The 25,838-nt window shown below is 41.0% G+C and overlaps 1 protein-coding gene across 6 annotated transcripts in view; it reads left to right on the forward strand.

Moving 5' to 3' along the window:
- The window catches only part of sdk2b (sidekick cell adhesion molecule 2b), a 434,582-nt gene that overhangs the window by 335,762 nt on the left and 72,982 nt on the right, over positions 1-25,838 (forward strand). For all 6 annotated transcript variants that reach the window (XM_015962803.3, XM_015962806.3, XM_015962807.3 and 3 more), the window contains exons 3-7: positions 705-811; positions 2,741-2,888; positions 17,771-17,904; positions 23,381-23,492; positions 23,657-23,847. In XM_015962803.3, coding sequence (XP_015818289.3) covers positions 705-811; positions 2,741-2,888; positions 17,771-17,904; positions 23,381-23,492; positions 23,657-23,847 — 692 coding nt within the window. The remainder of the gene's footprint in view (positions 1-704; positions 812-2,740; positions 2,889-17,770; positions 17,905-23,380; positions 23,493-23,656; positions 23,848-25,838) is intronic.

Consider the following 25,838-nt stretch of genomic DNA (forward strand, 5'->3'; position numbering starts at 1 on the left):
ATAGAGACTAAGACTGAGATGCCTGCCAAAAACAACACTGGTCTGATTGACCTGGAGCCAAACAATCACATAAATATGGTCAATATAGTGTGTTCTTTAACATGTTGTCTTGTGTTCGTAGTACTATTACCAACATCTCACACTACCAACACTTCTGATATCTCTAACAAGGAATGTGGAAGAACCTGAGTGTGTATTGTTAGGGTCAGGAGGAACTGTAATAAAGGGTCACTGCCAAACCCCCAGCAGTTCACCCATTGACACACACCCTATGCTGCCCCACATACCACTTCTGCAGTTTGGCTGCAAAGCCAATAACGGGACAGCTAACTGTGGCATTAGGCTTGAGACTTTGTTTCTGTGGCTTTGATGTTTGCCTATAACACCTTTTTATATGTGTGCTGTGTAAGTGCATGCGTCTTAAGGGAGAGCTTCACCATAATCGCTGCATTAGCCTCTTGAGCGCCATTATCACTGAAATAAACGACAGCTAAGCTCCAGTGTCCTGTGTGTCCTTGATCCTCTATTAGATTGTCTTAAATTTGTGTGTTTAATGTTCCTCAGTCAGTTCTGATCCGGCTCACGCTTCCATTTGCAACCCAGTTCTGTTTCCACCCTTTGCTTTTGTATTTGTAATTAGGAAATTGCAAGTATAGACTTTCTGATTATCGTTTCTTTGTTGTGTTTTTCTTTGTGTGTGGAAGGTACCTAATCCCTTCATTGGATCGCTCCCATGCTGGCTTTTATCGCTGCATCGTAAGGAATCGGGTGGGAGCCCTTCTGCAGAGAAGAACGGAAGTGCAAGTGGCCTGTGAGTATGCACTAAAAACATAGGAAATGGAAAATCCGGAGAGCATGTGTGCTTAATTGCATGCAGAGAGCGCAATATGCCCACATTCTCTATGGCTGCTTTTGTATGAAGGACTGAATAGGGAGGACCAGATGCTGGCAGGGTGAAAGATCTACCTGCATCTCATTCAGAGTGTTATCAACCCAGACAGCTGTTCCACTCAGCACTCTCATTAGATTTATATTGTTGCCATGGTTCTTTTATAACTGCTTCATTTCAGCATGACCGCTGCTTATTTCAAATTCCCTTCTTTTGTCAACAACATCTGTTGTTTCTTAGCAAAAGTGCTGCTCCCATGCAACACATTTCTGTAAATGTTTCCCGCCGGTTTCAGGCCGCTCAGCTTCCCTCCTGTTGTTAACGATCTATTAGAGATGCACGTTGGAGGAGTCTCGCGAGCCACGGCACGGTGTCCACCCACAGCTTCATACGTAAAACTGCTACGCCCATTACCCTAGTCAGCTTCATTAGCTTCTCCTTGTTTCAGCGACATTTGAGGGGATGTGGCTGACTATTCAGTTCAGTCAACACCAAATGTGGTGGGAGGGAGGAACAGTCCCACTGGCTTGCTTCCTTTTGTATTCCACAAACATAAGATAGTCAACTCTGTCCTCATGCATCTCATTTCTCTAGCAGCAGTTTGAGCCTCCCATCACTGGCTCTTTTTGTTGCTTCTCCGATGTTGACTCTCTCTGTTTGCTGGCCACCACTGCTTTCTATTTATTTCTTGGCATGCACCCCACTGTCATTCAGCTGCTCTGTATTCCTACTTCTTCCCATTTCCATAATTCCCCTCTTGCCTCATATCAGTTGCTCATCCTCCAAAGGGTTTCAGTGGAGAAGCGGGGTAAAATGGAAAATTTAGGACACCTGCAGAAGAAATAGTTGGGATAGAAAGAAGGGAGGGAGTGTTTAGAGAGACGAGGAAAGATGGTGAGCTGTTTTTGGAAGCAGTTTCGTGGAGGAAACACAATTGGGATTGCAGAGATACACCTCTGAAAGAGGGGAAACATGGGAGAGCATTAGAGATTGGGGGAGAAGAGGGAGGAGGACATCATATCACAAAAAAGAAACTGCAGATCAAAGTCGGAGGATTTGTAGACTTTCCAGATTTTCATTTAAGCTAAGCACCACAGCGGCGCCACTAATCCAGATTACCTGTTTTATTCTCTAAGAAAGGGAGAGAGAGACAGAAGACATAAGATTGCTGTTGATGCACAGACACTCCAACATGTTCAAAGTCCTACACCTTGGGGTGTGGAAACTTCAAGAATATTGTTTCTAAACTGTGCCGGAGCTTAATTAACTAATTTAATGTCAGCGTTGCTCTTCGTGATTTAGAAAGCAAAATTTTTTTTTTCTCTCTGCTGTGAAACTGATTCAAAAGGTTTACAATCTGGGTGAGATGATAGTAAAACTAAAACTACATCAGAATTTGAGGCAGAGAAAAACAAACATTTCAAGTCCTTTGCCCGTTGATCTAATTTACAAATAGTCAGGAAAGGAGCGTGTGTGTTTGTCAGACATTACGATATTAAACTAACAGAGAAATTAAACCAGGAGGAAAGAAAGAAACATTTAAAAAATGACTTTTACTCAATTTAGCATCCTGTTAATGTCCATTTGTGACTCATTACTTCTTGCTTCCTCCAAGCCTTTCTTGATCTGCAGGAGAAACCATAGCAACAGCACTGCTCCGTCCATCAATGCAGCTCAATGCAACGTTTCCAAAGCACAAAGTAGATGGCAGCTGCTTTCAGGTCAACAAAAGCCAAAGAAAGAGATGAAAATTTGTGTTTCTGACTTGTATGTGTGGCTTAACAGCACTCCTGCCTGACCTCCTGACTGCATTTCCTTGTTTTTTATGAAATGTGTTTGTTTTTTCTCTAGTTATGGGCAGTTTTGAAGAGGGTGAACACACTCAGTCAGTCTCTCAGGGAGAGGGTGCCGTTGTTCCAGCACCACGCATCCGCAGCTTCCCTCAACCGCAAGTCACCTGGTTCAGAGACGGACGCAAGATTCCACCCAGCAGTCGAATGTAAGGCTTTTGTATTAATATTTGATTTACAGACATTGGGCATTGCTCGTCTTGGCCTCTGCTTCCCATGGCCACAGCTTGGTGACAAAAGGCAAATTACATCTATCAAATAAAACTTAGGAAGTTAGACTTTTCTTTTCTTAATTTGTGAAAATAAAACTATTCAAAAGAAACAAAAATAAATTTTTTAAACAAACTGAAGATCTGGAGCAGCTAGACAAATTATTAGTAGGTTTATTGCACAAAACCTTTCTTATAGATTTATGTAATCTTTATATAACCTCTTATGTTGCACTTTTGGAAAGATCACACACACACACACACACACACGCACACACAAACACACACACACACACACACACACATAGGGATGGATGGATGTTACACCTGCGTGGTTGTGCATTAACCAATCACTAATCCCGCTCTCATCACATCTACATATGTCTGCAGTGGGAGGTGACCTTGCCCTAAGTGAGAGTGAATCTTTCTTATCAGCTCCTCTTCATCAGTAATCACACTCTGACCTAGAACCACTGTGAGACAAGAGCCCAGACACTCTGAAGAGAGAGGCTGTGGGCAGACGAGTCACTTCAGATCGTCTGCTCCTGAAGACCAAACACGATAGCTCAGTGTGAAATGTATTTACATGAGTCATGAGCGTGGGCTCACGTTCATATCTCTTAATAATATTATAAGCCTCTTGCATACATACATGTTTTACTTTCTATCCATGTTGCAGTGTTGGACTTGTGTGTTTTCACCTTGCTGGGCTTTTTCAGGTTTAGTTTTCTGGTTTATTTTATGTCACTTTTCTGGTTTGTTTTATAAATCCATAGGAAACAGAATCAGGACAGAACTGACCACACGGCGTCCTGCAGATGTGTCACATTTTAAAATGGAATGAAACAAGTTTATTTTGCTTGTTTTGAAGAAAATTTGGACATTTTTATGGTGACTTGGGATTGTAAAATTCTATTAAAAACATCAAACACTAGAATTAATATTCAGATTGAACCACATGGCATGATGGACTTTTCAGTTCTGCTTGGTTTGCGTTTTCACTTTTTCTGTTTAGCAAACTCGGATTTAGCACTTGCTCCAGTTTTGTTTATTTGAGTCTGTAGGCTGTTAAACATAAATGTTACAGGTTGGAGAGAACAGGATCATCAGCTAAATTCTACTTCCATCCATCTGTTTTCGGCTGCTTATCCGGGGTTAGGTCGCGGGGGCAGTAGCCTAGTAGGGAGCCCCAGACTTCCCTCTCCCCAGCTACTTGGGCCAGCTTCTCCGGAGGAATCCCAAGGCGTTCCCTGGCCAGCATGTCCTGGGTTTTCTTTTAGGTCTCCTCCTGGTTGGATGTGCCCAGAAAACCTCACCAGGGAGGCATCGAGGAGGCATCCCATCTAGATACCCGATCCACCTCAACTGGCTCCTCTCGATGTGGAGGAGCGGCAGATCTACTCTGAGCCCCTTCCGGATAACCGAGCTTCTCACCCCATCTCTAAGGGAGAGCCCTGACACCCTGTGGAGAAAACTCATTTCAGTCGCTTGTATCCGCGCGCCATCCCATTCTTTCAGTCACTGCCCAAAGCTCGTGACCATAGGTGAGGGTTGGAACGAAGACTGACCGGTAAATCTTCCGGCTCAACTCTCTCTTCACCACAAAGGGTCGGTACAAAGCCCGCATCACTGTAACACCAGTCTGCCAGTTGATCTTGCGTTCCATCACTCCCTCTCTCATGAACAAGACCCCGAGATACTTAAACTCCTACACACCTCATCCCTGACCCAGAGAAGGCACATATTTCACATCTTTCTCTGCTCAAAGTTTTAAATGAGCTTATATGTTTTATTTTGAAATCTCCTCTCTCTTTTTCTTGGTTGGATTTATTTTGTATGTTTTCGATGATTTTTGTGCTCACTTGGGTTTCAATTACCAATTAGTCCCCCATGTATGCTGTCTGCAGTCCAGGCTCTTTGCCTTTCAGCTGTCGTTTTGTCTGTCTTCCCCGCCTGTGCTCCTTATGCTGTGCCTTTCAGCTTTCACAGTCTGTGGCTCATTTGGTTTTTCAATCTTTCTGTTGTTCCTGGATTCCTGCGCCAGCCTCCTCCTGAGTTTTTGTCCGCCTGCTGAATTTTTGTAATTGTGCATCAAGCATAAGTAAGCTTGTGGTTTTTTAGTTTATCTATTTATTTAGTGTTCCTCAGACCTTCCCTCTGTGTCACGCATCCGGGCCCTTCCTCCCTTTCATCTAAAAGCGTAACACCCACCGCGCTGCTCTTCATCCTCCCTTCCTACCCTGCAGCTGTGCGAATGCTCATACTGCACACACACCGCCAAGGTCACAGTGTGCAAATGAGCACTGTTGATAACAGGCAGCCTTTCTTATTGAAAATCATTTAATTGAATTTGATTCATGCCAGTAGCGTTTACTGTATAGAGGCATCAAAGTCTCTCTAGAGGTGGTCGTTGGGGGGGGGGGCTGAGAGATTAGTACCAAATCACGGATCTTACCTCTTTGGGAGCCTCTTTCCAAAAACCAAAGCTCTTCAGGATCCGATGCAGCCGTATAGTCTTTTTAAATGTGCCTCCGAGCAGGAGTCAGAACCACTACGAGACTCTTTATTCCACCTGCTGAGCCGCAAGTCTTTCTACTCTGGGCCAAGTTACAAGGCGGATTGGAGAACTGGACCAGAGTGATCCTTTTCGCTGTCACGTCCTATCTCCATCTCTACCTTCTGACTCTCCCTCCGTCCCATTTCCCCTCATTGTCCCCTGTTCCTGCTGCCCTTCCTCAGGTGTCATAACTTTAATTTGCAAACTCTCCAGGGGGTCAGTCTTGCTGCTTGTCTCTAGGCTCTGCTTAATCACACCTGGCCAAAAATGAGAGGAGCGAAAGTCACCTGATCTGTGCCAATCACAAATGGATGTGACAATCACCTCCAGCTAATCAAATGGCAGATCATTTTCACATTGATATCACAGACTGCTGCAGCTACTTAGCTACTTCATCATATTTTCATTCAAAGATGCATTTTCTTTATTTTAACACGTGCACTACACTTGGCGTATATGCACTGAGATGTTGAGTTATTAGCAGTTAGCAGTGAGGTGGAAGGAGCTTTAGAATCACAAGGAATTATTTTAAGATAAATTTGATCTCAGATTCTGTTCCAACCAAGTGAAGTAATTTAATTGGACTGATTTTAATTAGAAAACTTAAAATGGGAAGATTTAGATCACCAAACATTACAGGAACATAATTACATCAAGTTATGTCTATTAAGGAAATGAGAATTCGTTATTAACCACTTATTGGTGTGTGTGTGTGTGTGTGTGTGTATGTGTGTGTGTGTGTGTGTGTGTGTGTGTGTGTGTGTGTGTGCGTGCGTGCGTGCGTGTGTGTGTGTGTGTGTGTGCATTTTTATGTCAGAAACAAACATTTCCATTTTGAGTTTTAATTCCAATCTCTTTACTGTTGTGTTTAACGAGAAGAAAGATTTCTTATATAGTGGGCTTGAAAATAAAATTCAGAAGATGTTTCTTACGCACAGTAAACTTTTTTTTTAAGAGCAGTGGAAGAGAAGGAGATATATGATATTGTCAGTGGACTTAAGAACAAAACAAGTACTGACTCCCATGATATTGATATGTTAACAGTAAAGAGAGTAATTGATGGTATTGTAAAACCGCTACAATATATTTTTAATTTGTCTTTCCAGGAAGGGGTTTTTCCACAAAAAATGAAAGTAGCAAAAATTATTCCCATTTATAAATCAGGTGAAAAGCATTGTTTTACAAATTATAGACCAGTGTCGGTACTCTGCCAGTTTTCTAAGATACTGGAAAAACTATTTCTAAAAAGACTTGATAACTTTGTGGAAAAACACGATCTGTTGGCAAATTGCCAGTATGGGTTTAGAAATAACAGATCAACAGTTTTGGCATTGATGGATTTAATGGAAGAAATAACTGAATGTATGGATAACAAGAAGTATGCACTTGGAGTTTTTCTAGATCTAAAAAAAGCATTTGATACTGTTGACCACAAAATTTTAATGATCAAACTGGAGAAATATGGGTTTAGGGGTGTGGCATTGGATTGGATAAAAAGCTATGTGATGAATCGACAGCAATATGTACAAATAAATGAGTTTAAATCTAAATTGATGGATATTGAATGTGGAGTACCTCAAGGATCAGTATTGGGACCAAAATTGTTTATAATGTATATAAATGATATTTGTAAAGTATCGAAGATCCTAAAGTTTGTAATTTTTGCAGATGATACCAATATACTTTGTTCAAGTGGGGAATTTCAACAGGTTGTGGAGGTGATCACACAGGAGTTAAAGATATTAAAGACGTGGTTTGATAGTAACAAATTGTCCTTAAATTTAAATAAAACAAAATGTATGCTATTCGGAAACCATAAGAAAGATATTAACATTGAAATTTGTGTTGATAATGTATATTTAGAAAGGGTTAATACCATAAAATTTCTTGGTGTGATCATTGATCATAAGGCCTGTTGGAAATCACACATCACTTATGTGAGGGGAAAGTTAGCACGGGGCATTGCTGTCTTGGGGAAAGTAAAACATTTTCTGGATAGGAAAACATTATATATGTTATATTGTGCTTTCATATTACCATACATGAGTTATTGTGTAGAAGTTTGGGGAAACACATATAAAAGTAATATTCAGCCTATAATCATAATGCAGAAAAGGGCTATTAGACTAATAAATCAGGAGGGGTATAGGGCTCATACAAACGCACTATATATTAAGACACAAGCTTTAAAATTCCAGGACCTGGTCAAGTTTAAAACAGTGCAAATAATATATAAGGTAAGGAAAGGGATGCTCCCAATTGAAATAAGTAAATGGTTCTTAGAAAGAGAAGGGAGGTATAATTTTAGAGGGAAGTGGAATTTAAGAGTACAAAGAGTAAGAACAACATTGAAAAGGATGTCTATTTCAATAGCGGGCGTTAAATTCTGGAATGAGTTAACAGAAGAAATAAAGGACAGTAGTAATGTAAACCAGTATAAAATAAAACTCAAAAAAGAAATGTTAAATAAGTATAAGACTGAAGAAAATGCAATTAACCCAGGACGGCATGTAAACTGATGTTTAATCTATTCTACAAATTAGAAAATCTAAATATAGTTCTAGTTGAACATGAGAATTTTATTTATTTATTATTATTTTTTTTTTGTGTGTGTGTTTTTTTTTGAAGGCATTGTAACTGTTTTGTTGTTTAAATTTTGATGATGAGGATGTAAACCTGAGGGGGTAGGGCTAAATAAGTATACACTTCTCCCTACTCCTTTTCAAACAATTGCGTGGAATGATTTTATGAAATGTTGGTGAATGTATATGTTTGAAATAAAGTGAACTGAACTGAACTGAACTGAACTTTGTGCTTTAAAAGTATGATAACAACAAAAATAATAAAACAAATAAATGTAAAGGTAAAATTAAAAGTAGGATTAAAAAATAAACATAAAAATGAAAAATAGACATGACATTAACAAAACACAATTCAGCAGTTTTCCCTTTATTTTCCAACATTTCACTCACTTAACCTACCTTCGGAAGATTATTTTAATTAACCCTTACCCAACGTTTAAATTTTCTAACATTAAAGTCATTAGAGCACAAAAAAATGCTCTTATGTGAGGTAAGGGTTAAATGAGCTTTTAGGAGCTCCTAATTCATCCTTCTCTCCCAGGAATAGACTGCTAAAAGTCACACAAAAGCTACAAAAACTTCTAGCAGCACAGGTGGGGGAGCTGCTGTTCTCAACATCATCACATTAAATCACCTAAGAGCTGGATGTGTAACGAAAACCCACAGCAACTTAATGAATACTCTACTTTTGCTTTCCAGCTGCCAGATTCCTCCTGGCATGGCTGTGAGTTTCTGTGGCTCTGTGACTGCTCTCCCTCTCAGCCATGTGTCCTCTGCAGCTGCTGGTCTTGGCTGAGGCAGAGACTCCCTTTCTGTTTCTCACAGCACACCAAGAAACTTGCAAATTCCCCTATTGTTGTGCTTTTTTTCCTCCAGGTCTTTGCCTCGCTCTTCTTCTTCTTCTTCACATTCCAGGTCCAAACATGTCTGTTTGCTGGTGTGCTTTCTGATAATTTGTCTTGGGCGAATCAGTTCTGCCCACGTTGTCATGTCTTTGCTGCACTATGAAGAAGAATGTGTGGCAAAGTGTAAAAGCACTTATTTGGTGCTAAATGTCATCATTCTTCCCTTACTGAATAGGACTGCTTTTGGCTGGGACTTTCCTGTTCAGCTGGTGTGATTTGTTGTGTTATTTAGGAGACTTAATGTGGTGTATAATCAGAGCATCCGTCAGTAAACACATTTGGACGGAACTGTGGAGCGGCTGGCTGGAGGGGAGTTTGTCACTGGAACCTGTCTTCTTACCATTTTTCACTGACATCAATTCACTCTCCACTACCTGTTGTTTTTCCTCCTGAAACGTGTTATTGACACACCACCATGGATTTATCTGCACCATGCTGAAACGCGCTTGCAGAAATTTCCGCCAAGACAGAAGAGCCTGACCTAGAGGAGTCAGTGGGAGGACGTGCACACACATTCCAGTTGGCTTAAGAAATCTGCTGCAGGTACGGATCAATTAATGGCCTTTGCTCATGACGCACGGGTCTTGTCAGTGTGCCATGGATTCTCCATTAGTCACAAGGGCCATGGAATACCCAACACTTCCTCCCCAGTCCACTACAACTGCCCAGCATTACTCAAGAACCTAACCATCTACAGGTCAACAGGGATACTGGGAATAATGAGAAGAAACAACACACGGACTACAATAAGAACACATTTATAAATATCCAACTTATTTTCATAGCACATTAAAACAACCACAGCTGACCAAAGTGCTGCACAGATTGGTCTGACAGAGTGTAAAATAGAACGGTAATAGCAATAAAATCCAGAGAAACGATCAAAGAGCACATGACAATAAAATGCACAACATAGAAACATATTTGGTTTCCATTTCCTGCCAGAATTACAAACCAAGGAGAAAGAGGAGTTTTGAGCTCAGACGAGGTCGACAGCTCAATCACCTCTAAAGTTTAATCTGGATCTTTAAACACAAGAGACACTACTGGGTGACCCAAAGGGCTTTTACTGCTCAGTGGGTGTGAAGAATGCCACATAGCCAAGATGCTGCAAGAGCATTTAAAACAGTTGATGCAAGGAATACAATTTTAATAACAATCCTACAATCGACAGGAAGCGAGTAGAGAAACCAGACCAGAGTTTTGTGTTCACGGTTTTCAGTTCCAGTTGTTTTGGAACATTTAGAAAATATGTAGAGAAGATCTGTCTAAACCCACACAGAACCAAACACGAGTCTAGGTGATGTAAGAAAAACCTGAATGACTTTTAGCAGGCCATTAGTGGCAAACTACTGCTTTGCTTAGGGCAGTGTTTCCCAACCTTTTTCCCAAGGGACCCCGTTTTTTACCAGTAAAATTTTTGACGACCCCCTCCCATTCTCTCTTCCAGTACAAACATTATTAAGAAATGATAAAATTGTTCAAGCACATTTTAATATTCTTTGATTCAATAGATAACAGTAATAGTAGGCTCCAGTACAGAACTAAGTCATTAACAAAACCAAACAGAGCATAATGTGCTTGACAGTTTGTATTACTTTTCTGAACACATTGTTTCTTGTAAACACTGATAAATCAATCATTCTTTTCAATAAATGTTTGACAAATAAAAAATACACTGAGCAAAATGTACTTAAATGTGTATATTACTGTTTATACTAGATTATTTACTGTAAACGCTGTGATTAATCAACCAGTCCTATCTTTAATGAACTTTTGACACTTGAAAATAAAACAGTGAGCTGAGCAAAATGTTCTTAAAAGTGTGTTACTTTTTCTGTACTAATTATTTCCTGTCTTAATATCAGTAAACTTTTCACTCATGAAAAAAATGTGAGCAAAATGTAGCCTGTAAACAAGTAATACATGAAGTTTTAACCCCTTAAAGTGGAGAGGTCCTGGCGACCCACTGAGAGGCTTTGGCGCCCCCTTGTGGGGGTCGGGACCCCCAGGTTAGGAACCACTGGCTTAGGGGACAGCTCTTAGATGGGATAACTGGATAATGGTGTATAGGGGTGCAGTTGTAAAAAATCACATCATATGTCCGGTGAGTGTCTTTTATTTGAAGCTTCTTAAAGTAGATGGGCGTTTTGTCGCCCATATAACTAAATCTATTCATCTATTCATCCAAATCATTTTAGTGGTCTAAAAAAATGAAACAAGTTTTACAATTATAATTTACTAAGATCAGTCCAGTAAGTTCTGGGTCTTCTCAGATCTTAACAAGGTGGACATGCCCGGGGACCTGGAGGCCTCTGGATCAGATTTTCATTCTGCAGAGTTCCTCCTTGTCAACTCTCCTTCAGCGAGCAGACCTTGTTCTTTTATTCCCCGGGGAGGGCGGAACCAGACACACTAACACACATTGTCGCTGTTGCATTCCAAAATATGACCCTTAAAACCACCACGAGTCACGGGATTCCCAAAAGTCGGCTCAAGCTTCCTCCTACGTCATCTTTAATCCCCTACACACTTGCTGTGGACAAAACCTTCCACTCCAATGCATCAGTTATCAGAAAGGCTGTGTGAGAGACTCTCGTGTGCAAAGTCTCACTCTAAATGAAAACCATACTCTGATAAGTGTGTAACAGAGAGCCACCGGACCAGCCCGGCCTGGTTTAAACACACTGACGAGACATCCTCATGGTACGATTTAAGCTAAAGGTCAGCATTCTGAAATGACACTAATCATCAAACAGCTGAACCCCCCCTCATCCGTTCAATGGGTTAGGGTCAGCAGACCGTTTTCAGAAACGCTCTAGAAGAGGCTCATTTCAGCTGCATGTGTCCAGGATGCTGGTTCTTTGCTTTTAGTGAAGACCCATCTCCAACCCGAAGCAGGCCTTCCACCTCCTTTCCGACTGATGAGGTGGCTTATTTTGGTAAAAATTAAGGATTTTTCTTTAACCTTTGTTTAATTTGTGTTTTCTGATTGTAACCCAAAATAAAACAAGTCTGCTCTTTCAGTTCTGTTGAATTCACCAACCAATAAACTATTAAAACTAGAATAACAATAGGAGAGTCGGTTAAATCTATCACTCAGTGTGGAGAAGCCGAAATGTGCAAATGTTTGGCCTAAAAATACTTCTGATGATAATCTCCAAATAATGGTTTACTATTAATCAAATCAGTGGCGTTGGCTGACTGAGCACTCAGCGAACCACAAGCTGCGGGGAGGCAGAAAGCGAACAGTGAGACACAAATCTCTGGTTCATGCCCCCGGTGAGAAAACAAGTGGCTGTTTTCATGAGCAACGCTCCGTTTTCTTTCTCTCCCGCCTTCATCTCTCCATCCCCAGGAGCTGTGGCTTTTTCATCACAGCTCTGCTGAGCAGTGGGACTCGCAGCCTGCTGCCTGCTCCGGCTCCAGCTCCAGCTTCCGTTTGCTGTCATCTGTCTGTTTCCTGGTAGTTTCACTCATACCTTAGCCACTCATGTGAGCTGTTTAATTCTGTGGAGCCCCTCTGCTTCTCCTGGGGGAGGCCATCAGCCAAATGGGGCCCATTTGTCTGCAAGTAATGGAGGTCTGAGGCTGTGGAGCGAGGTTACGCACCTCATGGCCTGGTGGACAAGGATGGCCGTAACAGATACCAAAACACTCCACTTTGTGTGTGTGTGTGTGTGTGTGTGTGTGTGTGTGTGTGTGTGTGTGTGTGTGTGTGTGTGTGTGTGTGTGTGTGTGTGTGTGTGTGTGTGTGTGTGTGTGTGCTGCATTGACACAATAAGATATGCACACAGACAGACTAAATCAGTGGCTGAAATAAATGTGTTCCTAAGCTTCAGCTTCCAGAATCCATTTGAGCAGCGGTGGGTTTTTTAATGGAAGACAGCGGTCTGGATCGTTGTTAATTTAATTTTGAAGAGATTCGATTTATTTGCAATAATTGAAATTAGAGAGGGGAAACAGCTAGTAACAACTGAAGCATTTAAACCTCCTATTGCTCCATCTCAATCAAACATCAATGCTCCTCATCATCATTGATGAAAAGTGCCCCTGCGTCAAAAGGCTGGAAGTCAATAAAAATCACCCTTGATGCTCAACATGAATGTTTTCATCCAGGTGACTATAATTGAGGCTGAAAAAAAGAAAAGAAAGATTCGTCTCCGAGCATCTGGTCAGGCTGCAATTCTCTCTGGTGCATCGCAGCTCTTCCTGGAACATTGTAATGGAAAAGAAAATTGGGTTGGGGGGGGGAAAAAAACATTTTAAGATCCTGGGCTAAGCATAAAAAAACTCAATAGAGACTCAGGCATGTTCACACATATCTGATTTGTCCACATTTCTGTGCTCTGTGACTTGATAAATCCCTGCACCGTGCCGGATGTGTGGTGAGCCGTCGTTACAAGCAAAGCCTCAGACAGCTGCTCGCAACACCGCCGAGAGATGGGGAAGTAAATAAGAATGACCAGAATGCATTCTGGCTCACAGGAAGAGATAAAAGAAAAGGAGAAAAAATCAGGAAGTTGAACAAAAATGAACAGTTTGATTTAACCCAGCCCTTATCTTCCACTTCCCACTTCCTTGTAAAAGCATTCTGCATAATTGGCTTACATTTATTTTCTTCCAGCATCATTTGCTCTTTGATCCCCGAGGCCCAACAAGCTCTGGGAGCGGTTAGATCTGCTGAACAAGCTGTGGAACAAAGTTTCGTGTGACCCCCACTGCAGCAGCGCTGATTACAGACCAAGGGAGAGATGCTCAGCGGGGGGGCATATTAAAATCAACTAGCAGGGGAAAATCTGCCCTCGCTCCCAATAAGTGATACAATCTGAATTGAGCGTGGATAATAGTGTGTAAAAAACTCTGTTTGGATGGTGCTTTGATACGCTTACTCAGTTTCAAATGGTCTTTTGGGAAAAATTGAAAAGGGGCTTAAATGTTTGGAGGAGAGGTTTTAAACAGGCTAAGAATTGTTTATTAGTAAGGTTTCTTTATTGTTGTTGCTTTTTAGTTTGTTTTGACTGTTTCTACAACTCTTTAAATGTGGTTCTAATTAACCCGCTGGAGGCAGGCGTTGCAGATTTGCAACGTTAAAACCTACCTACCTGGTTACTCCACATACGTATTTCATGAGCATTTTTTAACTCTGAAGTACCCCTGAAGGACTTAGTTGTTCGTCCTTTTATCAGAACTTATTTTGAGCCTGAGAGGGTTAATAACAGCCTCTAAGCTTCTGCTCAGATAGTCCAGTGTTTTCCCAAACTCTTTAAATGGTACTTCGCTGAAAAAGCATTATTTAAATCTTATTTCTGCCTTTTACAGACAGCATTTATTATTTGCATTCTTCACAGACCCAGTGGTCCTGATCTCTACACTGGGCACGGGTGTACTTGTGACACTTCACACAGCAAAACTTCCTGAAATGTCTATTTCAGTTCTTCTGTACCTGGCACTGTGTGGTCCAGTTGGGTAAACATTGCAGTAACCAAATTTACCACATTGTGTCATTTTTACTTCATTTCTACGTAATGCACCTTTACCTTTAAAGCCCATGCTAGATTTTCACCACACCTTTCCAAAAAATAAAAATAAAAAAACGGGCAATAATTCCATCACTCTTATAGATGATGAGGTCTATCTTGCAGTAACTTTTCTCTTCATGATGATCAAACCTCAGGCTAGGCATGCCCAAACTGCGTAGCCTCCTGTCACAGAGAACAAAACCTTCTTTTCTAAGCCCTGGCCATCATCAACATTTCTTTTTGGGAGGTACTTTCCTCTTAAAAAGTTATGCCTGGATTGCTTCCCAACTTTAGAACATCCCCTGAAAATTCACCAGGGATTCATTCAGTGCTTTGGACACTTCCATGTTTCCTTCATCCCCAAGGAGATCCATAATTCATAGGTGTTTGTCCAGGATGTCACTGCTCCAGTGAGCGGGCATAAAATATTTACCACAGATCATAACAGCTAGACATTGACGTTTGCCTATAGAAAGAGAGTTTGGAGTCTCAGCTTGTGCAGCGAATCCCAAATGAGTCGTGTGACCAAGACTTATTTGAAAATTGATCAGCCTGAAGATGGATCCTAAGCTGGAGCAGCTACTGTATTTTTCACAGCACTTTGAAGTTTGAAGAAAGTGTTTTTTACTTTTTTCAAATGGCATTCCATGTTGTCTCATTGGTCAGGTAAAGGAGGTATTCCAGAAGGGAATTTTTATGGTTTACTCTTGACAGCATATACTTTTAGGTGTATTGTTTCTTTTGACACTTGCTTACCACAAACCAGAATTACTGTGTTTTTGATTGAGTGAACAAGAAAATGACTACAATCAGGTGGATGCAGTGTGCTCTGTTGCTGCTACTGGTTACAAAGATAAAGTTATAATAGATCCAGGGACTTGAGACAAATATCACTAAGATAAAATGCATTGATTTGTTTCTCCTATTAGAGCCAGTCTTTGAAATCTCAAACATCCTGAATGAAATATGACGTTTAATAACTACCAATGGAATCCATAAAAAGACATCCAACAGATGATGTGTCACCTTCACACAGGGATGATACTTTTTAAAATGGGCATATTTGAACATGAAGCAACAGCTTTGTGATTCAACAGAAGTGAAAACCTGAAAAGGGTTATTTGGCATCTATTTTTATTGTATAGTCCCACATGGATTCATTTCTTGTGGCTTCAACTTCAGCATTATATTCTGATATTTAATTATTCAATGTTTTAGTTTTGTTTTTCATGGAGAACCACATAGAGTATGTCCAAGTGCAGCTCAGGGGCCATTTGTGGCCTCAGAGGGATTCTACATGGCCCTGTTTTTATTTCTAGAATGGTAGTTTTGTTCCAGCAGGAAGTTAGTGTCAAATGGCATCAACATTTTCATGTCTATATTTATTTATTTATTTATTTATTTATTTATTTATTTATTCATTTATTTATTTATTCACTTAAGACCATTCAAACAAATTTAAATCAAATACAAAATAAAAATGTCTTATTTAGAGGACTTAGAGATTCCTCTTTGGTCCTTGAAGGGGAATAGGGAGAAGCTTTCATTGCCCTGTCCCTCAACATCTTTCCATTTCCAACATCCAAATAAACATTTCTACACATACATCATGAACAAAAAGCACTTTAAATTGAGAAAGAAATGAAGAAATACCAACAACAACCCCCCCCCCCCCCCCACCCCCACCCCCCACCACCACCACCAAACACACACACACACACCACAAGGAGCATTAACTGGACTAGATTGGCCCTTGGCTTAAACATTTTAAACACCCCTGATGTAGAGCTTCCCTTACTGAGGCTGTTTTTCATTTAATTTCATTAATAAACACTGTTATAAACATTATTTATAAATGCTGTCAGCTACTTTAATATTAGAGCTGCTGTTTATAAATCCTTTTTGAAACTTGACCTGTTCATAACGTTGTATACAAGTACAAATCAGAGGTCAGTAAAGACCACAGCTATTTGCTGTTGTTTAAAACTGTGTTTATAAAATTGCCTGATTTAAAACAAGAATAAACATTAATTCTGTGATCTGTGAAAATAAGCTGTCTGAATACGACAGAAGAGGGACTGACCATTTACCAAAAGAGAGACCTAATGATCTGGATTTTTGTGTGTTTTTAAGTAAAAAAACAAAAACAAAAAACATAGTTTGCACCAATTCTCCTCTAGTGCTGGAACGTCTTTGGTGTAAAAACTCAAACACTTGAATGTGACATATTGCAGAGAGCCGAGGAGATGCAGGGATCAGGACATGGAAGGATAAGATGAGAGGAATAGATCTGTGACAAGGAAGGCATCCAGCTGAAACACGTTATCAGGCTGTTGAATGGACACAGATAATAAAAAATATTGATTATAAACACAGTCTGAGGCTGTGGCATCAAAGGAAGAAACTCAAAGAAAATGCTTAAAAAAGACAAAAGGAAACTTGTTTTAGGATCCTTAGGAAAGCTGCAGGAAACTGGATCAGTGTTTTTTCATTCAGGCGTTATTTCCGATATTGAAGGTGGTTAGCTGCTAAAATGCAGGTCACAGCAAGCAGTGGGGCACAAATAGCCTATTAATTGCTCAAGCTTATTATGCAAGAACATCATATTTGAGAAAAGAGAGGATGTCAATATTTCTTCTCTGCTCGTTCAGCACTTACACAATGTTTACACATTGTAAATCAATCGACTTAACGCTGCTTGAACAGTGTAATTAAAATGGTAAAATGTTTGATGTTCTTTTCAGAGGTGGGATCAAGAGTGGACCTGAATAAACTACAAATATATCTAACCCGTTCATGGACGTCATTTTGGGGGGGGACAGGGGGGACATGTCCCCCCCACTTTTTCCAAAGTCAAGTTTTGACCCCTGCACTTTTTACCATCCAAAAACAATATTACGCTATATTAAATTGACACTGGTTGAGCTCTAGGACCAAGCGGAAAACAACAGTTTGTGTTGAAGCCTGTTTCCCATTAGAACATACTGCAAAGATACCCATACCCCCCCCCCCCCCCCCCCCCCCCACCCTGTGTCCCCCCCACTTCTTAAGTGAAAATTACGTCCTTGAACCCGTTATTCCCTACATCTTCTGAGTGCCTTTTTAGGAAATGTTTTATGATAGTTGTAATTTTAGGGGGGATTTAACTTTTTTATTTCAGTGAATTTATCTAATTTCTTTTCACCTGATGAAAAAAAGCATTTAAAGAAATGTTCTATGTAATACATCCACCTTTTTGATGTGTTTCCTGCTTCAGTGCAATTACTTTGGACAACACGCTGGTCATCTTGTCTACGGTGGCACCAGATGCAGGACGCTACTACGTACAGGCGGTAAACGATAAGAATGGGGAGAACAAGACCAGCCAGCCAATCACCCTGTCTGTCGAGAGTAAGTTATCAATTTCATACACAGATTACAGTCATGGAAATCTGTATGTGAGTCATTGGGATCTATAAAAATAATACAAATGTGTGATTTATGCAATCATGGTTTCAATCTTAGAAGTCATTTAACCTTTAAACCAGAGGAGGGCCGATATCCAGCAGGTTTTGTGGTTTCTCTTCTCCAACACACGTGATTCGGAGGTTGAGTCACCTGTGCAGCAGCTCTTGAAGCTCTGCAAAGGCTGCTAATCACCTTCTGATTGATATCAGGTGCTCTGAAGCAAAGTTAAAACTAAAACCTGCTGGATACCAGACCCCCAGAACCAGGATTGGCACCCCTGCTCTATGCACTTACCCAAAAATTCCACTATCTCCGCTCCGCTCCGCCCCCGCTTTCCACTGCCGCTCGCTTCCGAACTCAAATTATACTATACCCGCTCTACAACGGCTCTGCTCCGGTGCGGAGACCTGAGGTGAGCAAACAGGCATGCGTGGGATTTTCGAGATCTTGCGATACAGTCCGAGCAATAAATGCGGAAGTTAGATCCAAACACCCGTCGTGTGGGAGATGATCGAAATGAACTGTTTAATCTGCCCATCATTTGTGTTGAGAGATCAGCAGTGTTTGGATCAACAAAGTGTGACTACTCTGATAGTGGAAACTGTATTTATGGCTTATTTTTGTGCAGTTAAAGTTAAGCCGCCATTGATAGTTGTTAAAAGTTGTTAAACCTGTGCATATGAAACAAAAAACGCTTTTTGTTTATCGATTTATTGTGAAATAACGGAAGTTGTGTTTGCTCCCTTTCCTGTTCGGCGGTTGTGATTTCTGTCCATTGACCGCGGAGGTGCTCTGGCAAAAATAGAATCAATCCTATTTTTGCTGGATGGCGGAACGGCGGGCGGCACACTGCGCCGCACGGCCGCAGTAGTGGAACAGCTCTGATTGACTACAACGGGACCGTTTTTGCTGCGGAGTTCGTGCCGGCGCGGAGCGGAGATAGTGGAATTGTGGGGTTAGAGATGACATGATCAATTACTTATGTGACTCAAGACAAAGTCCAACTATCAGAATTTGTTCATAAAACCCAGCCCTTTTGGTTTCACAAACGATAATAGGTTGATGAACAGTCCTGTTATTTGTTGAGGGCAGTAGTAGCAGGTGGTCCAGTAATCGGAAGGTTGCAAGTTGCAAGTTTGTTCCTGGCTCTGACCAGAGGACACTACTGTTGTGTCCTTGGGCAAGATGTTTAACCCTCCCTGCCTGCTGGTGGTTAGGGTTAGGGATGGTGTTCAGCAGACCTCGCCTCTGTCCGTGTGCCCCAGGGCAGCGTGTGAGTGGGTGGATGACTGATTGTGAAGTGCCTTGTAGAACTCTAAGATGGCGCTATACAAATATATATATATATATATATATATATATATATATATATATATATATATATATATATATATATATATATATATATATAAACACAAACTTTTTTTGTTCTGATAAATAACTTGCCATTTAGGTTCTCCTATTACTGAGTACATAGCTACTCACAGGCAGCGGGCTCACACATAGTAACAGAAATTAGAAACAAACTATTTCCTCACCAAGTAGTCTTTAAAATTCTGCAACAATCTTAGCCTCCACAGCAACAACTGGGCTCCAATAATCGAAGCAATTCGACCTCAGCTCAGTAGAGAAAAATGAAAGAGGAAACCAAACAGACAGCGCCTTATGACATGCTAGACTGGAGTTCATTATGAAAGTGAATGAGGAGGACAAGGGTAAAATATTACAGTTGACAATGCGGGCGAGCAGAAATAGCCTGTGGCACATGTTGAGAGCGATGGCAGAGTTGATTATACAAGTGCTAGACCACACACGCGCCAACACAACAAAATTCAGATTATAAAGAGAGCCTAGCAGGAGGTCCCAACTCTGCAGGTCTGATGGAAATGTTTCCCGTGTGCTTAATACACATGCACACACACATACATGAGCAAGCTGCTGCAGGAGAGGTGTGTGTGCATGCTTACATGCATTCATTTGTGTGTGTGTGTGTGTACATGTTCGTTTGCAATTTGCCACATGAAGTTTTGTATGTGTGTCCATGTATGTTTGTGCAGTGACACTTCTGATGTGTTTCTTTTTTTGTTTGTTTGTTTAAAAACCTTACGGTAAAAGTTGTTACCTGTGGAGCAGAAAGCATGTGACCTCGGCGTGACTCCTCATACGTTGGTGTCCTTCAAAGTCCTTCAGTTAATTCCATGGACAGAATGCAATGCTGATGCTAGTTTGTCGGGGCTGTAGGTTCCAGATCTGCTCGAGGTCCTGCGCCTGCCAATGACGTAGAACTATGGCAATACCACTCGGCCAAAATATATTGTATCCCTTTTTTGATTCTGTTCTTTCACATATGTTTTGGAACGTGTTTAGTAGTTTTGTTATTAAAATTGTGTTTCTCAGTACCTAAATGTTTTTGAACGTGGTAACTTACCTTCCGTAAGTTGTGCATACAGACAGTCATCTAGTGTGATGTCATCGGCAAGCGCAGGACACCTAGCCGGCCAGAAGGAAACATGACGTCGACTATTGCGTCCCCCAAAGATGTTAGACCCGTGCACGTACGTTACGAATCTGCCAATGATTTTCAACGACTGGACATCATTCAGTTAATTTTCATCAACATTTTAATGGATATTTCCAGATATGAACTCATTCACTGCCAATGACGACTAAAGTCGTCATTTTAGATCCAACCGTTCACTGCCAATGATGACTAAAGTTGTCATTTGCATTTTTTTTACTGTTTGAGCATCGGAATGAGCCCCCGCACTGACAGAACAATCATCTCAGCCCTGAAGTCGATCTTCATCCGCATACGTCACAGATCACATGATCAGGAAGCAACACATCCATGTGTTTGGAGATTGTTTTGGGCCGTTCCTGTAAAAAAAAAGTGAGGCGCGAACCGTAAAAGCGTCTGCCGATCACAATTCGACAACGGATTATGAAAGAACAGATAACGCTCGAAACACGCGATGTAAGAGGTGAGTGTCCTCTTTGTTTTGGTTGTTTTGGCATCGACGTCATGCTAGCGCGCAACGTTCTGTGACTCTTAAAAAACTGTAAAATCGGTGAGAAACGCTGGCAGCGAAGACTGTTAGTGATCAGGAAACGGCTGGCAGTGAGTGAGTTAATGGTAAAAACTACACATTGTCTCTTTAAAGAGCAAGTCACCCCCACATCAACTTTTTTTTCCTAATAAACTACATAAATGCATGTCTAATCGTGCTGCTGACACGTGCAGTCAATAGTTTTGCACTTTAGTGCATTTTTGTTAAAATGTTAGTTTTCTGCCTAAAATTGTCAGTGTTGTGCCGTCGTCAGGTAAAAACTCTGCGCTGCAGTTGAATTTAAATCTGCCATCGCTATTGGCTACGAGTTACCGTAGAATGTTAGCTGGTACCATATGATGTCACAATGTCGCTGTGAGCCTGTGTGTGTGTGTGTGTGTGTGTGTGTGTGTGTGTGTGTGTGTGTGTGTGTGTGTGTGTGTGTGTGTGTGTGTGTGTGTGTGTGTGTGTGTGTGTGTGTATTTGTAAGCGGCCCCGCCCTTTCAGTCTGTTAGGCAACAGCATTTGCTGCATTTTTCAAACAGGAAGTGGGAGTGGAGTAATACTCTGGTAGGGGTTGACTTGCTATTTAACTACAACCCAAACTGTTTCCCCCACTTTGAGAATGTCAATTAAAAGTCCTTTTTAGAGTTTTGGACCGACTGTTTAACGTGTCATGACAGCAGATGAGGGAAGATTTGAAGTGATTTCATAAAGCTGTGAAATATACAACATCTGACCTTTTCTAATAATGGCTGCTAACAAAACATCATCCTAACAACCCAAAACTCTGTCAAAGCTTCCTCAGCTTTTTCATAGTGTGGATTAGCTATTTTCACTTAGGAATTATGCTAAAATAAACTTACAAGGTAAAGCATTTTACTAATCAGTTCTTAACAACCTAACTTCATCTCTGTACTAACAGGTCTGGGACTTCTGGTTCTCTAATTAGCATATTTTAGCTTTTTATTTTTGAGTTTAAAGGTTTTATGAAGTAGTAAAGATATTGTATGTCCGGAAAAGTGTGTTTCAGGTGACTAGCAGTCAATCATTGCCCCTCTCTCAGGTGTGTGTGTGTGTGTGTGTGTGTGTGTGTGTGTGTGTGTGTGTGTGTGTGTGTGTGTGTGTGTGTGTGTGTGTGTGTGTGTGTGTGTGTGTGTGTGTGTGTGTGTGTGTGTGTGTGTGTGTGTGTGTGTGTGTGTGTGTGTGTGGTGTACATGACTGAGATTGGTATTATTGAGTCATGACAGCCCCTGTAGCAACATCTGACATGTGCAGCCACGAGCTCAGTCCCAGGGCATGGTGGGATGGACAGATTGCTGTAGGTTTATCGCAGACATGACACATCTCAAGCTGCACATGGCCGGGCGAGGCTTTCACAGCCACGGGCTGCATCTGATGCTCATTGCATCACCACATATTCAATGTGAAGGAAACTAGTTTGCAGATTTAAAACTTACAAAACTGCAGGTTCATGGACTCACGGTTGTCTGTTCTCCTCCCAGTGTTGGTTTATGCTGTTCAAATACAATTTTTCTTTGTTTGGTTAGATTTTTTCAACAAATATTTGACTATGTAGGGTCAGTTCTTGGTTTCGTTTATCAGTTAGCATTAAGATGTTTCACACAAAAAGCAGTTAGATGAAATTAAATGTGTGGAGTTCAAAATAACCCCTCAACATCTGCACACCCTATCTGTGGGATCTGGTTCCTTTAAAGAATCTTATTCTAAGGATTTGCCTAACAGCTCTATTTTTATAGTATTTCTTTCACGTGCTCATGTGACTGAGCCTTTGTGAAAAATCAATGTAATTTTGGACAGTTTGGCTATTAAAACATTTTTCTTTACTTTTTTTTTTTTTTTTAGCTGAGGCAAAGCCTGTTCTCTCATGGAATTAAATAATAATATGCACCTTTTCAGATTTTTGGTTTAATTTGGTTATTTCTTTGGAATTTACTCATGTACAACCGCAGATGTTCGTATTTTAGCAGGAGTGAGAAAGTGTGGTCACATTTAATTAGAATTAGCTCTGTTCACTACAGCTTAGATGTGTGAGATGCTATTATTGGTTTACAAGTTTCTAAAGGTTATTTTAATGCTTTTTCACACCTGCAGTGTTTAATCTGTTTAAATCAAACCTGACTTAATTGTATCACATGGTGCGGTACATCTTAAATACATCCTATGTGCTTAGAAAGGTTGAGTCTTTTGTCTCATACTCTGTTTCTGCTCTTTTGGCTTGCTCAGTGTTATTGTACAGAGCTTTGGTTTATTATCGGGACATTCTAATCCAATCTCAAGTATCAAGGAGAGTCCCTAAATGCTCTTTAAACACTCTGTATGTCTGTGTGTTAATGTGTATTTTTATCTAGATATTGGGGGTCCAGCAGATCCCATTGCTCCTACAATCATCATCCCTCCTAGGAACACAAGTGTGGTCACGGGCACCTCCGAGGTCACCATGGAGTGTGTGGCCAACGCCAGGTAATGATCAGCTTTTCAAGGATTGTTTATTGGAAGAAAAATTTTATAAATGTATGCGTGTGTGTGTGTGTGTGTGTGTGTGTGTGTGTGTGTGTGTGTGTGTGTGTGTGTGTGTGTGTGTGTGTGTACAAAGTCCATCTGATGGTTTGTATTTTCATCCACAGGCCTCTGATAAAGCTGAGTATCTCATGGCGTAAAAATGGCGTGTTGGTGACCAGTGGTCTGAGTGACTTCAACCGTAGACTGACCATTCTTAGTCCTTTGGTGGGTGACGCTGGTTTCTATGAATGTGAGGCCCTCCTCCAGAGCAGCAGTGTGCCTTCAGTCAGTGCTGGAGCTTATCTGCATGTACTCGGTGAGATTTTTATTTTTATCATGATTATCATTTGCTACGAAGGTGCTTCACAAAAATTAAAAATTACTTTAAAAATTTGTAATAAAAATGGGGGAAATGGACACATTTAGATTTAAAAAATCTGTCACCTTTGGTCTCTAGCCTGGTGTGCTGCACATTCAATGGGCTTTGGTCACTGGACCTCAGGGACCTGCTGAGAAGATCACCAATGTATGGTGGCGCTTGTCCATGTAAGGCCCTAAAGACCAGAACCAGGATCTTGAAATGAACCCTGAAGTTGACTGGCAGCCAGTGAAGCTGGAGGAGAAGCGGGGTGATGTGGGTGTGTTTGGAGGACTTGGTCAGAAGCCGAGCACAGGCATTCTGAACCACCTGTAGACGGTTCAGGGAGGTTCTGCTCAGACACGTGAAAAGAGAGTTACAGTAGTCTAAGCATGAGGAGATGAAGGTGTGAATAACTGTCTCAAGTTCAGAGTGGGGCAGAATGGGACTCAGCTTAGCAATGTTCCTGAGATGGAAGAAGGAAGCGTGAACAAGAGAACTGGCATGAGAATCCAGGGTGAGAGCTGGGTCAAAGGTCACACCAAGATTCCTGACAGAGGCTTTGGTGTGAGAAGCAAGCTGACCAAGAGCGTCTCTGACTTTGGGAACCAGCTTGTCTGGGGCACAGATGAGGATCTCAGTCTTATCGTCATTCAGCTGTAGAAAGTTTGCAGCCATCCAGGGCCCTCATTTATCAAACGTTCATAGAAACTGTCCTATATTTCCTCCAATGACCGAAATTTAGATTGTGAGTACGAACAGTCAAAAGACTGATTTATGAAACATGCGGTGGCCTCTTGTATGCATGTTCCTCCGCAATTGTCTAATGATAAATCCCACATGTGTGTACCCAGGTGCTCGTGTCCGTTCACATGCCACAAAGGGTCCCAAATCACAGCATAGCAGAAGGATTTCCTTTGAGATCAATGCGCTCATGGAGAACACGTTCCTTCCAGTGTGCACGCTCTGTGAAATCCTCCAATAACACAGACGAGTCAGGATATAATGTCAGATTCTCGTCGGTCATGTGTCTTTTATTGGTTTTAGCACCAATAATACGCAAAAGCCGTTTTTCCACCGACATAACTACTTACTGGATAAATATAATTTGTGGATGAGGAACACGCATGGATAACTGAGACCTTCAATGCTGCGGTTCCCCCGTTCTACCACTAGATTCTGTTCCTATGCATGGTCAAAACTGTTATCATCTTGAAGAACATTTTCACGCAAAAGTATACATATGTAAATACCACACCATGTATGAAATCGTTCCCATGCACAAAATATGCACAGATCTGTTCGTAAGTACGATTGATAAATAAGGGCCCTGGCTTTAATAAGCAGGTGTGTAACAGCTGCAGCTCAGACATCTCTTGGGGCTCAGAGGAGATGTAGAGTTGGATGTCATCTGCGTATAAATGGAATAAGAACCCATTAAGAGATGTGCTTGAGAGGGAGCAGATAAAGGAGGAACAGAAGAGGCCCCAGCACAGAACATTGAGGGACACCATGGGCGAGGGACGTAGAGGAGGACTGAAACTTGGAGACGGCCATAGAGATGGAACACTCAGAAGGATAAGAGGAGAACCACTCCATAGCAGTTAACAGATATAAAACAGATAACAGATATAAATGATGTGACTGATTTCACCTTTAAGTGTGAACTCACAAACATTAAATATATTTGGTGGTTTACTCTGTTTAATGTAAGACAAGATCCTCCTTTATTTTTTCCTGTATTTTTGGTTTTTCTGTTTTTGTTCTCAGCTATTTGGTCCATTTCCAACGTTGTCATTTAGAAAAAGAAATTCTGATACATAGGTAAAAATACTGTCAAGCCCAATTTCTTGTTAAGATTTTTTCAGCATCTGTCTCCTTACCTCTCTTTTTAATTAGATGATATCTATTTAGTTTTATGTTTAAGTACAAAATTACAAAGACATATT

The sequence above is a fragment of the Nothobranchius furzeri genome, chromosome 16, assembly GCF_043380555.1.
Source record: "Nothobranchius furzeri strain GRZ-AD chromosome 16, NfurGRZ-RIMD1, whole genome shotgun sequence".
NCBI lineage: Eukaryota > Metazoa > Chordata > Actinopteri > Cyprinodontiformes > Nothobranchiidae > Nothobranchius > Nothobranchius furzeri.